The 13324-nt window shown below is 35.2% G+C and overlaps 1 protein-coding gene across 4 annotated transcripts in view; it reads left to right on the forward strand.

Annotated features, from left to right (window-relative positions):
• Window positions 1-13324, forward strand: part of LOC150094624 (ATP-dependent RNA helicase DDX54) — a 350258-nt gene that overhangs the window by 268960 nt on the left and 67974 nt on the right. For all 4 annotated transcript variants that reach the window (XM_090411066.1, XM_090411065.1, XM_090411067.1 and 1 more), the window contains exon 17: window positions 11176-11280. In XM_090411066.1, coding sequence (XP_090267192.1) covers window positions 11176-11280 — 105 coding nt within the window. The remainder of the gene's footprint in view (window positions 1-11175; window positions 11281-13324) is intronic.

The raw sequence follows: 13324 nt of genomic DNA on the forward strand, positions 1-13324 counted from the left end.
AACCACCAATGTGACACCGAACTGCCATCCCATGTTGGAAGTCAGTCATTTCAGCTGAACATGGCATCTTGACATCGAGTGCAGTGCAAAACATGCAGCACAGCCTGCCTTTATTACGAGACTTATGCAGATGCAATTCTTGGAAAGTGGTGGGGCGAGAGAACTTAGTTTAGTTCCACGTGCTGTAGATAATATATTATGTTATATTTTATATATATAGTAGACGCCTTTTATTGTGATCACTTTGGCACAGTTGCTCGATAATAATAATAACCAGCTGATAATATTAAGCAAAGAATATAAAAAATTGAATAATTTATTTCAATTTATTGTTATAAATAACTTTTTAATAAGCAACAACAACATAAAAGTTATTTAAAAAACTTATCTGGTGTTGTCTGTCGAGTCTTTGAATGTAGTAGTTCATGAATTACTAAACCAAATTTTTAATGCTTATTCAACTTGAATATCCTTACTAGAATCGGAGCTCTCTCCATCCATGTTCTCATTAGTAAGAGCTGAAGTTTCAATGTTTGATCTGTTTTTTTAAGATCTTACACAGAATGGTTGTGAAATTTTTAAATGTACAACCGCACTGCTGACTCATTTTACTTTTTTTCCGCCATAATGCTATGGGCTATTTTAACGAGCACTTAATGAAAGAGAGCACGAAAATAAACTCAAAAAATCGCAATTAGACTGTATTTATACCCCCCCCCCTCCCTCCCCTGCATTTGCCTGGAAGATTTAAGATTTAAAAAAATTTAAGATTACCCACCTGCATTTGTCTAGGAGATATAAGATTTACGGGAGAATAAGATTAAAGGAAGATTAACAAAAAAGTCAGATTTCAACAAATTTTCCTTGTCAAATTTTCTCATGATTAACCTTATTTCTTAGAATTTTGAGATGCAAAAGGCTAAACATTCGAGGAGGTTGATAACAATAAGCAGAACTTTGATTATAATAGATGGATTATTTTTAATTCATTTTGAATGGTGTGTTTTTGGACCGACTGATTTTGATAACAATAGCCGATTGATAATATTATCCACAATCACAATAAGCGGATTCTGCTGTATTTATTTTTTATTTTTTTCCATACAAGTTCGGAAACAGTAAGCATTCTATGAAGTGATTTCTAACTAGAATTATCAATTAACAAAACAACTGTCTTTTAAATAAATACCTTTGCAATTATTTTAGAAAAATAATTATCTTCAATAAACATATATCATTATAGAAGTTTCTCTTACTTTGTCCTGCCGTTAACAACAAACTACTGTAAACTATAAAAGCGACAGTATGCACATATGAAGTACAAAATTTAACCATATGAAACTAATATGGAAAATAATTTATTTGAGACACTTTTCTTTTCCTGAGTACCTTGCAAATGTCATTAAAACATTATGTTCATGAAATTTACAAGTGATTGTTATCAAAGCATGTTTGCCAGTTTTATCTTTTTATCCCTCATCATAATATCAATATTTTTCAGTATAAATAATTTAAGGATATTATTTCTGGGAAAACTCCCATGTTACTCCTCTTAACAAACTATTTACATTTACGGCTATTTTGCCTGCTTCTGTTACTTCATGATAAAAAACACTGACGCCCTTTTCAAAAAAATAAAAAACCTAACCCTATCCCACTAAGGCATCCTCACTTCATTTGATTCGGTCTCTTTATACACCAACATGGACGTCCCCAGAACTTTAGACATCGTACACACACTACTCTAGGAAGACCACACCCTACACTCTCATACTAAACTAATGCCCAATGACATTATTAACCTAATAAAACTAATAATCTCGGCAAACTTCTTCAAGTTCAACAACATGTACATTCAAATCTTCGGACTCCCCATGGGGGCCAAAACATCAGTGGACATCTAGCGGAATTATTCCTAGCACACACAGAATCATTCCCCACCCCCCGACATCACCTTTTATGGCAGATACGTGGACGATATTCTTTGCATTGGAAATCCTATACACATCACCTTAAAAACTTTCCTAAACAGTTACAGCAACAGACTAAAATTCACCATAGAAACCGAACAGAACAAATCCATCAATTTCTTAAACTTGACATTAACCAGAACACACAACAAAATAGCCACGAAAGTATACCACAAACCCTCACATATCGGAAACTACCTCCATTTCCACTCATACCATCCATATTCCGTTAAAAAATCGGTCATCTTATCACAATTCATAAATGCGTACAAATTTTCATCCAATCAGATCTTCAAAAATCGCAACTATCCTACACAACTAATAAATTATGCAAACAGGACGGCCAAAAACCGACAAAACAACCCAAGTACCAAAACAAACTTCCCTACACAAAAAATTATCAAACTACTATACACCCAAAACACATACAAATACTATAAATTCATTTTCAAACATACTGACTACAAATTCTGGTATTCACCACAAACTAAAAATTAGCAAATCTCCTAAAACCCACTAAATTTCACACACAAAAATGAAATATTTGAACACCACAACGTAGTCTATAAATTTCCCTGCCAAAAAGACTGTGATATCACCTACACAGGTTCCACCATCAGGTCTTTATGGGCAAGACTACAAGAACACTTCTGTGATTGTAACATCCCTATTCCAGAGCATTTAAAGACTAAAAAACGCAACATATTCTGTCGTGTTTGTCTTTAAAAAAAAAAAAAAAAATGTTCTAAATGGCTAGAATGTGTAAACATTCTTACATTTTCTTAGGTCTTCTGGTAACAGCACTGCCCTTTGGTTGGAAACACCTTGGTTTGAGTCCTATGTAGAATGCAGAGAACCTTTATAAGGATTTCTCAGTTAAGGAATTACCCTGACTTATGCTGAGGGGTTAGAAGGGGGGGGGGGGATGTTTTTTCATCCTACAAAAAACAGAAAGACACATCCATTTAACAGGTACAGTTAACCGATCTATTACTGACAGTGCAGGATTTTTTTCTCCTGGAAACTCAGCCTTTTCATTCCGCATATAGGCAAATCGGCTTTCAGAACACACAATTTACAGACAAAAAAGCTGTTGGTGGTGGTGAGGCAATACATGGTATTGATAGTAGGTGTGCGTGTAGTATGGGAGATGATTAGATGTGTGTGTGTGTGTGTGTGTGGAGTACAGTGCCCTCCTGTGATGAGTCTTTGGAGGTGTCATGTAGTAGTAGTAATAATAATAATTTATCACCTAACTAGCCAACCTGTTCTGTAAGTTCGTTACTGAGAATGCATTTTATAATTTGTTATGTTTTCATATACACACACACACACACACACACACACACACACACACACACACACACACACACACACACACACACACACACACACAAGGGTCCCCCCCCCCCCCCCCCCCTTGTTCCAGACTGGTAGGTCGGTTCTCCCTGAATTCCGATGACTCGAATTTTGAAGACTCAACACTCGGGATAGCCCCTGAGTTTCAAAACGTTTCAAATAACTTGACAAAAACGTTACAGCCAGTGGTGAACTATGGAAATTTTAACGAAGGGCTTGCATCGTTGAGCAAAAAAAAAAAAAAAAAAAACGTATTTCACACAAAAACTCTTATTAATACAGCTTGTGTACAAATGCCAATCAAAAGTATGAAGGGACAATCAACCTGAAAAGGTTATCATTTTTAAACAAATATTTCATCATCTAAACATGAAATCATCTGTGTTTATTTATCTTACATAATTATTATTAGTAGTAGTACGGGCAACTCCAGGGAGGCCCTGACATCATGTCAAGAACTACTATTCGACATTCACACAGTATCTATCATACCTTGCCTTGAACTCATTCACAGTCATGGCACCCACAACAGACTCTGGCAGCTTATTCCACTCATCCAAGTAAAAAAACCTAGCTCTAACACCTTTGCTAACCACACTCTTGCCCAGCTTCCATGTATGGCCCCTAGTACTCCCACCACCAGTCCTATTCTCAAAAAGATCTTCTGAATTAATCTTATAGAAACCCTTCAGCAATTTGAATGTCTCAAATATGATATACTGCTTCAGCAATTTAAATGTCTCAAATGTGATATACTGCTGCTAATAGGTGGAAAATGGGTGATATCTCAATCATATCACCAGGGTTTCTTGGTCACTCGTCCAGAGATGAGTGACCAAGAAACCCTGGCACCCATATCTGGGCACAGTAGTCTAGATGGGGTCTTATCAAGGCTCAATACCGAGGAACAATAACTTGTTTGTCTCTGCTTGTTAAAGTATTTTTCAGCAACCAAGTAATTTGATGAGCTGATTTAGCCACTTTTGCAATGTGCTCCCTAAACTTCAACTCCCTATCCACCAACACTCCCAAATCCCTGGCCTCATCAATCTCCTGTAATTCGGTTCCACCAATGTGATATACTGCTGCTAATATTTTCACCCCAAAATGCATAACCTTACACTTTGCCACATTAAATTGACATCCATTTTCCTTAGCCCAGTCCTCCAAACTATCCAAATCATCTTGCAAAATTTTGACATTGCACTTACAATTGCTCTACCAAACTTTGCATCATCAGCAAATAAGTGAACGCTTCCTCTCAGATCCTTTCCTATATCATTAATGAACAAATTCAAAAGTAGTGGTCCAAGAACAGAACCCTGCGGCACACTACTAGTCACAGGCCGTCTTTTGGACTCTACTCCTGAATAAACCACTCTCTGATATTTCTCCATCTACCACCCTCCTATCCATCTCACCAACCCTATATCCATCCCCATATGCTGCAGTTTACTGATTAGAATCCCATGTGGTATCCTGTCAAAGACCTTAGCAAGTTCCAGTAGAATCACTGTAAACTCATTACCCTTATCCAGTTCAGCTGTCACTGTGTTATAAAATGTGAGCAAGTTACTGAGGCATGATCTATCCTTCACAAAACCATGTTATCCCCCATACAGTATCCCATTTTCATCTATCCAATCCTGTATTTTTCTCTTGACTAATTTCTCCAAGACCTTGACAACGATTCCTGATATGCTAATCAGTCGGTAATTTACAACAACAGTCTTGGAACCTCCTTTATGCAGTGGAACCATTTTCCCCTCTTTCCACCCCCTCGGGACTAACCCAGACCTGAGACTCAAATTAAACAAAATGGTTTAATGGGCACTGACAATTCTTTAGCCGCTTCACGTACGACACGAGCTGGTATACCATCCAATCCTACAGATGTATTGACATTTAGGTTTTGTAATAGTCTATTCACCTCCACTTCATTCACCACAATTCCCGTATAATCTATTGGTTCATTCATTCCTGCAATGTCACCACCTGGATGATATATTCTTGCAAAGTGCTCACTCAGTAATTCAACTATATCAACTGATTCAGTTACCTCCCTTCCATCAGCATTCTTCAAAATCATTCTGCCATATGCATTTTTTTCTTTTACTTGCAACATATCAAAAAAACTGTTTGGGATTCTCTTTAGCCTGCATGGCTAATGTTCTTTCATAATCCGTTTTTGCTTTTCTTACCACACTCGTTACCCTTCTGGCCTGCGCTTTATACCGTTCATACCTGCAAGTCACCTTTCTCCTTAAATTCCCTCCATAGTTGTTTCTTTTTTTGCAGCTGAAGCTTAATGGTGTTATTCATCCATTTAACCCCAACTTGATTTATTATTCGGACTGTAGGTATACAGTCATCCATTGCCTCATGCAAACACTTCTTTACTGCCTCCCATGCACTATCAACATCTAGCCCTTGCAGTTTTACATGCCATGGCACTGAACCAATCAAACTCCTAAGCTTGTCATACTTACCAGCCTGATAATTCCACATGTACCCTGTCTTAATTGATAATTCTACACATTTAGCCACCTCCCAGGTCAAGACCCTATGATCACTCTCACCGATTGGTTGCAACATGGTCATATTCATTACAGTCAAATTCTCAGTTGCAATTACTAGGTCAAGCACTCTCAAACCGCTAGTGTTTTCCATCACATGCTGTCGCAGATAGTTATCCCTTAATAACTGCATAAAATCCAATTTCTTCCTCCCAGGTGTTCTCTCCTCCTTCCAATCAATGTTACCATAGTTGAAATCCCCCATAATAATTATCCTCCTTCCACTCATTGCATCTATTTGTCTATGCATACTATCTCCAGCATCTATTCCATCACCTGGTCTATAACAGCACCCAACTGTATATTTTGTTCGGCTAGTTTCAATCTCACACCAAATAGCCTCAAATGTGCTCTTTTCTATATCCTACAGTTCCACTTCTATTCTCCTTGGCTGTAGCTCATCAATAACACTCCTCTCCCCATAAGAAAAACATTTTTTTATTATCAAAATATAATAAAAATAAAATCTTTTATAATCACACATGAAATATTCCGCATTTTTTATAAACAAAATTCTTTTGTTTGTGATAGAAGTTTTTATCACAAACAATCTATAACCAATAAATAAGTATTATCTCAACACAATAATATTGAAGTGTATGTTATATTTCTCTTCGTTTTTATACTTCAAGTGATAATCAACGGTACCAATCAGGGGCATTATTTTATAGTCCTATTTATTTATATGTGATTACCAAAAGTGAGATCTTATTTGTAAAATGGTAGTAACAGTAACTATAACATTTTATTTAATAAAATCACTTTTTTAGATTACCGTATGAGTTTGTCACTTAATATATTTCAAAAAATTATGTTTTTTTTTGTTTGTTTTTGAAAAATTAAAAAAGTGAACAAGGGGATCGCAAATTTGAGAAAAATTTAACAAAGGGCTTGGGCGAACCCCTTATAGGTCACCGCTGGTTACAGCCTACATCTGTTTCCCATTTCAGCTTATCATTATATAGTATAGAGTGTATACACACACACACACACACACACACACACACACACGTATATACCCACATCTCCATTTACACGGTAGATTGGTACCAGAAAAAAACGTGTAAAAAAGAATACAGTGCATGTGAAAAAATAGAAGAATGGTTCTAGATGTGAAAACCCAATACGAACAATAAGTTCTTTTTAAACAAAATGTATGAAAATCATTCAATAAAACTATTTAATTTTAATGGAATGTTTTTTTTTTTTCGTTTTTATTTTAAATACTTCAAGTATATACATGTATCTTTCTTAAAAAAAATACTGTGTCATTAATATAACAGAAATTTGAAAAGGCTTAAATACACCGCACATGTCGTCATCAGTTAAATTTTATTCACCGTCACTGTCTGACAAGCTAAACAAGCCCCCTTATTAAGCTACATTGAGGCAGGCTGCCTCTATGCTAAACCTCATAGACGGTACTGGTCGTGCATCTGTTACATTGGTATGTCTTTCTCGCTATATTTTACCATCATACAATAAATAACAGTAATCAATCTATAGTTGTTGTTGTTTTTTTTGATGAAAGTATGCTGAGTTGCTCTTACTCACTCTGATGCTCAGTCACTATCAACCATGCTCTTTGGTTTGGAAGACCTGGGTTTGAATTCCCTCTAGAATGCAATGAACTTTTACTGACTTCATACAGAGAAGGCAGGGTTTGTCATCCCACAAAATCTGACAGAGAGAAGTCAAAGACATCCAGATATGCTTATTACCTATTTGTTTATAGCAGGATTGACTTTGGTTGGTTTTGCTTCAGTACAAGGGAGTCAAACTTGCAGTCACAGGTGCTTCTATATTTATTATAAGATTGTTGGTAAGGCTGTCTGGTGAGTCTAAAACTACATTGAGGAGGTTGGTGCTTAGAATAAAGGATATTGTCTCATGAAGCTTGGGAATGTTGCAGATGTTGAGTGCGAGATCCCATTTTGTAGCATGTAAATTGGTTCATACAAGAATATGACTAGTGTTGATGTAAATTGATGAGCACTCAGAGGTTTGATGGTTTCTTTAAATTGTAGGAAGGTGGGAATTATATTTGAGTCCAGCAGTGTTTTGAAATGGAAATCCTGCTTTGTTGAACTGATAGCTTGCTGAGTTTGCAAGTATTTTTGGTCAGTTCTTTTCCCTTGTAGGATAAGTAAATGAGTTTTTAATGGCACTTGTATCAATTATTTGCAATAGTATAATTCACAAGAATTATAATTAATTCTTGTGAAGATATGCTTCTAATAATCATTACTATACAAAAATGCCATTAAAACTCATTGAGAATACCATATTGATGGGCTGGATGATGGTGTTTTCCAGTCCAGAAAAATTTGGCACACCCCTTGAGGGTACATGGCAGGAAATTGATGATGATGATGAAAAATTTGTCTTTTTAACTTAACATCATTTTGCTTTTTTTTTTCCTTCAACTTTTTTATCTAGAAATATCAGCAAAGAATATGTGATTTTGAATTAATATGTTAACAGTGCATAATTAGCAAGAAATAAACCTTTATTTTAATATCCATGATTATCATTTTCTAGTGCTTACCATCATAAGGTATAACATATATTTTGGTAGTCTCACCTAATTAATATTTTATTACTGTTTCCTCTTGATAACTTGCTTCCAATTGTCATTAGGAATAATATACCAAATATTTTCTCTATCTGCCAAGTCTCTTTTGTTCAGTTCTCTGACTCATAACTATACCCAACCAGTTATAATAGCTTTATTTACTTGCATCTTTGCTCTGTTTCCACATTATTACTAAAGTGGAAATAATGTCATAGTCTCTCTTGATGTCTCCATTTTCAATTGGCTTTGCTATAGATGCCATCTGTTAACTTCCCAGTTTTCATTCTGATATATCTGGCCTCCAGTCCTTGTTCAGCTGCTTTATTTCTAATCAAAATTTCTCTGGTATGTTAAAAATTATTATAACAATGGCATGTACAGGGTGTTCGGGATAAATTTGACAGTTTCGTAAGGAAAAAGAAAATCTTCTTTGTATCTATTAAATTTAATGAATTGACAAAAAAACATTACAGGCAGAGTTAATTACAATACTATCAACAAGATTTACTCAAAATAACCACCATTAGCATCGATCACAGCTTCAATTCTGCTTCGGAACCTCGAACAAGCTGATGCTACAGTCTCCCTGGGAAGGGCCGCAAAAACTGTTTTAATTTTATCCATTAACTGGGCTTTTGTATTACTGGAAGTGCGATTGGTGTCTTTTTCAACTGCGCCCCATACAAAATAATCCATGGGGTTAAGGTCTGGGGAGTTTGGAGGCCAAACATTTGGACTGGTGAAGTCGTAGAAATTTTCAGACAACCATTTTTGACTTTTCCCAGAGGTGTGGCAAGGGGCCGAATCCTGCTGCCATACATACGGCCTACCATTGGCTACCCTTGTTATCCAGGGCTTGACTACAGTTAGCAACTCCACGAACAAAGCCCGAATTCCAATGCCAGGGTTCTTCAACACCTGTTCCTGCAGATTTGCGAGGAATTCTGCTGTACGAACGCAATCAGATCGTCTGCTAGGGATCTTTCTTCTTGCTACATCCTCGTAGTCACCATTGCAAGTCTCTAGTTCATGCCTGATTGTTTTGTTACAGTTTGTACAAATTGTAAAAAATCTTCTTTGTACAATTTGTAAAAATATATTCTATGATTACTATCTTCTGCAACCTCATTCAATTTTTAAAATTACTCCATACATCCATAATAACCATATCTTCAGTTTTTACATCACCATTAGTTTTTTTTTAATGATATGTCTTTCTCCATTTCTAATCTTTAACAGTATCCTCCAATACATTTTGACCTGATTATTTATCTTCTATATTCTTTTCCAAAAATGTTCTCATGATTACTTTTACTTAATAACTTAAATTTCATGCATTTTTATCCATATTCTTTAAGTGCACACGTTGACTTACTTGCCGTGAATGTTCGTTATTGTTTCTTCTTTATCGGCACTGCATTAATTCCATGATTCCACCATAGATTTCTTAGTTTTAAATTCTCCTAACATCATTACATGCTTCTTTTGCTCTATCAGTCAAAATTTTCTTTGATACCACTCAAAGTAATGGTTCATGTTTTCAAACTTTTTCGCTTTTGCCTAATAATATGTGAGTCTCCTTCATGTTTGAGACTTGATCATCTTTGATTCTTGAAACATTGACAAGTATTTAATCATATTCATGACCTTAACTGTCCTTTTTGACTATGTTAGCATTCAGACAGCATTTTAGCTTCATACGTGTTCATGTATCATTCCACACAAAACAGTTAAGAATGGACGAACTAGCTTTGAAAGAACTTAATATTTGCAGCCGATGGGAAAATGTGGAATAGTTTGAATATTTGTAATGTAAGTATCTATAATTAAGCATTTCTGTAGGACATTTTCGGTGTTGAGTCTATATTGGATCTCTACACAATTCAATAAAATCAAGACTTAATTTTTACATCAAGTATGGTCTGCTTTCATCAAAAATTTAACTGCCACAGACCTAGGATATGGCACATGTGATATCACAGAACATGATAGCAACAACTAGCAATGTTCCAACATGCATACAGTAAGGAATTTATCATTTGTATTCTGGTTTATCAGTTATATTTAACAGTTGTGAAGTTATCAAAAACATCTAATATGTGTAATTAATTGTTAGTAGGCTTTTGTTATGTAAAACCTTTATGTACCTCTATCCCTGATGATGTAAATCTTACGCCACACAAAACTTGTCAGGTTTTAATTGCTTATTTTTAATAAATCCCTTGTTTATATTACAATGTGGTCTCAATACCAAAAACTTCCCACAGTTTGAATGTGGGAAAATTGGATACTAGTATTAATTTTCCATAAGATATGTACAGTACCTGGTAAAAAATCATGCAGTGCAATTAAATAGTAGGTCTCGGTAATATTGATGGCACCGGTGATTCTTATGCATGCATTTATCTTTTTAAAATGAAATTCTTGCCTTTTATATGTTAAATAATAATATTTATTTATAAATAACAATATTTAACAATAAAGCTTTGTATTAAGCGAACATTTCGTGTTTTAATAACTCATCTATGATGTATGATATCTAGTAATTATTTCATGAAATGTGAATATGTGTTCATTTTATTTTAGTGATTTTTGTCTGTTCTTTGATTTTTTATTTTTTTTTTTCCTTAGCATAATTTTCATATAATTATTCTTTACATCATCCTCCAATAAATATTTTTTTATATAATTTTAGGTTAGAGCTGCAGAACACTTTTGATCGACAAGCTGCTGATGCCGTTGTTGATTTTACATGTGATGATGATGTGCAAATGGCACGACATAAAAATACTCTTAAATGGTATACTTTTTAAAATTAATGTTAGTAAAATTTGTGTGACCTTATAGCAAGAGTTTGGTTTTAATAATATAAGAATTTCATAAATCATTGTGACATTATTGAAAACTTTGGAGCAACATCAGAACGGAGACTCAGGATGTCACTGGAGAGTCTCTTCCTTCATTCTCACCTAAACCTTTTCTTAAAAACCTTCTGAAAACCTGTAGTGCATGACAAGCACGGTAAATGCTAGTTGAATAGGATAGATTGAAGAGGCAATACAGGATGTGTGTTAGTATTAGTGCACAATATTTTAATATAATAGGTGGTATACCATCTGGACCAGATGCCTTGTTTGTGTTCAGGTTGCTAAGGATTCTTTGGATTTCTTTTTGTCGGAAGACTAATGGAGACATGAAGGGAGCCATTGTTAGTAGTGCAGGATATGGAAGACAAGAGTGATGATGCAAGTAAGTTGGCCTTGGCTTTTGGTGAAGTGAATACAGTAGCGTCTGGATGTAAGAGTGGTGGCAACCTGGGTGGGCCTTGGCAAGGGGGCCCAGAAGGAGCGATTGCCATTGGGACCAGATATATATTAATCATTTTACAAAATGTGTATTTTTTTAAGTAGTCTTTTTTAAAAAAAAAAAAAATAATAACAGAGCAGTACTTGGTAAAGTTTATGTTTTTGCACACTTGTGCAAAGAACATTGACATGATTTCAGAAGTACCATTTTAAAATTTTACAGCCTAAAATACATAAAATCCACCTGTGTTGTCCTCATTTCAATTTTCTTGTTGGCTAGTATAATTACTCTGTTAGATATGTAGACAACTAATTTCATGTAATGTAATATGTGAAAAATGTACTTATTGGAGTGTGAGTAATTTGTGGAAAAATGAAGATAATTGTACCACAATATCAAAAATATGTGGTGATCAGTCATATTACAGAAGTAGATGTGTTGAATTAGAGTATAAGTTCAAATGAGTTCACTTTGCTGGAGCAATGCATGTGTTAAGTGCATGATAGTGATAGGGATTTGACTGAGGAGAGTGAATGTGAGAGTAATTCAAAAAACAAACTCTTGGTTTAATTTTAAATCACAGCCTCTTTATAGATAGTTATAGAACATGCTACATTGAGTACTTCCTAATACCAAATGGGAATTGGGATGACAAAGGATATGGTTTTACACCAATTCCATGATTAGGAGTGTGATAGAATAACTAACAATCGAAGTGTTTTTATAGTGCAAAGATTCCTGATGTCACAGAGCCCTGCAGATCAAATGATTGTACTGGTTGAAATTACTTTGAAAGGAGATTAGTATTGTATGAGAGAAAAAGTGGAAGAATTGTTAAATGAAGTGAAAATCAGGAGTCGAGGTTGTGCATTTGTAGCCTAAATATGACCTGAGTGAACTGAGATGGAGAACTCTGCAAATGAACGGTTGAAAGGATTTGTACCTACCAGATATGCATTTAAGTGTTTTTTAGCGAATGTTTGGTGAAAGAGAGAATGTGTAAATAGTCAGGGAAAATAGGTCAGGGTAGTTATATGAGAGCATGGATGTGTATGCCATAAAATGGAGACCAAATTTTGATTATAATGAGAGAGAGTGAGAGAATGAATTATTGGTAATAGCGATAACCCAAGGAATAGCGGAACTAGTTTTGTCAGACAAGAAAAAACGATGACTGGAGTGATGGAATAGGTAATTTCATTGAGAAATCATCTCAGCTGCTTATTTGAATTAGTCAGGTTTTAAAATTTACTTGAAAGTTGAATATTTGTCAGTCTGATGGATGGCTATCATGCATCGTCACTAATGCTCAGAGCATTAGGAATAAAGTTGAGTTCTAAGTATTGATAAATGTAAAGAGGACAAAACGGTATTGGCATTGTGAGACTTGGTTGAAGGATGTTGTTGCAGAATGTGACAGGTACAGTGTATTTATTCAAGGAGGACAAAGATATTATGAGCAAGAGAGTTCGCTGATGTGGCAGCCTGGTTGGCCGAGTGGTTAGCGTGTCCACTCTCCAGCCAAAAGGCTGCGGATT

This window comes from Typopeltis vanoorti, chromosome 21, assembly GCF_054136105.1.
Source record: "Typopeltis vanoorti isolate ZY-2024b chromosome 21, IOZ_Tvanoo_1.0, whole genome shotgun sequence".
Classification (NCBI taxonomy): Eukaryota; Metazoa; Arthropoda; class Arachnida; order Uropygi; family Thelyphonidae; genus Typopeltis; species Typopeltis vanoorti.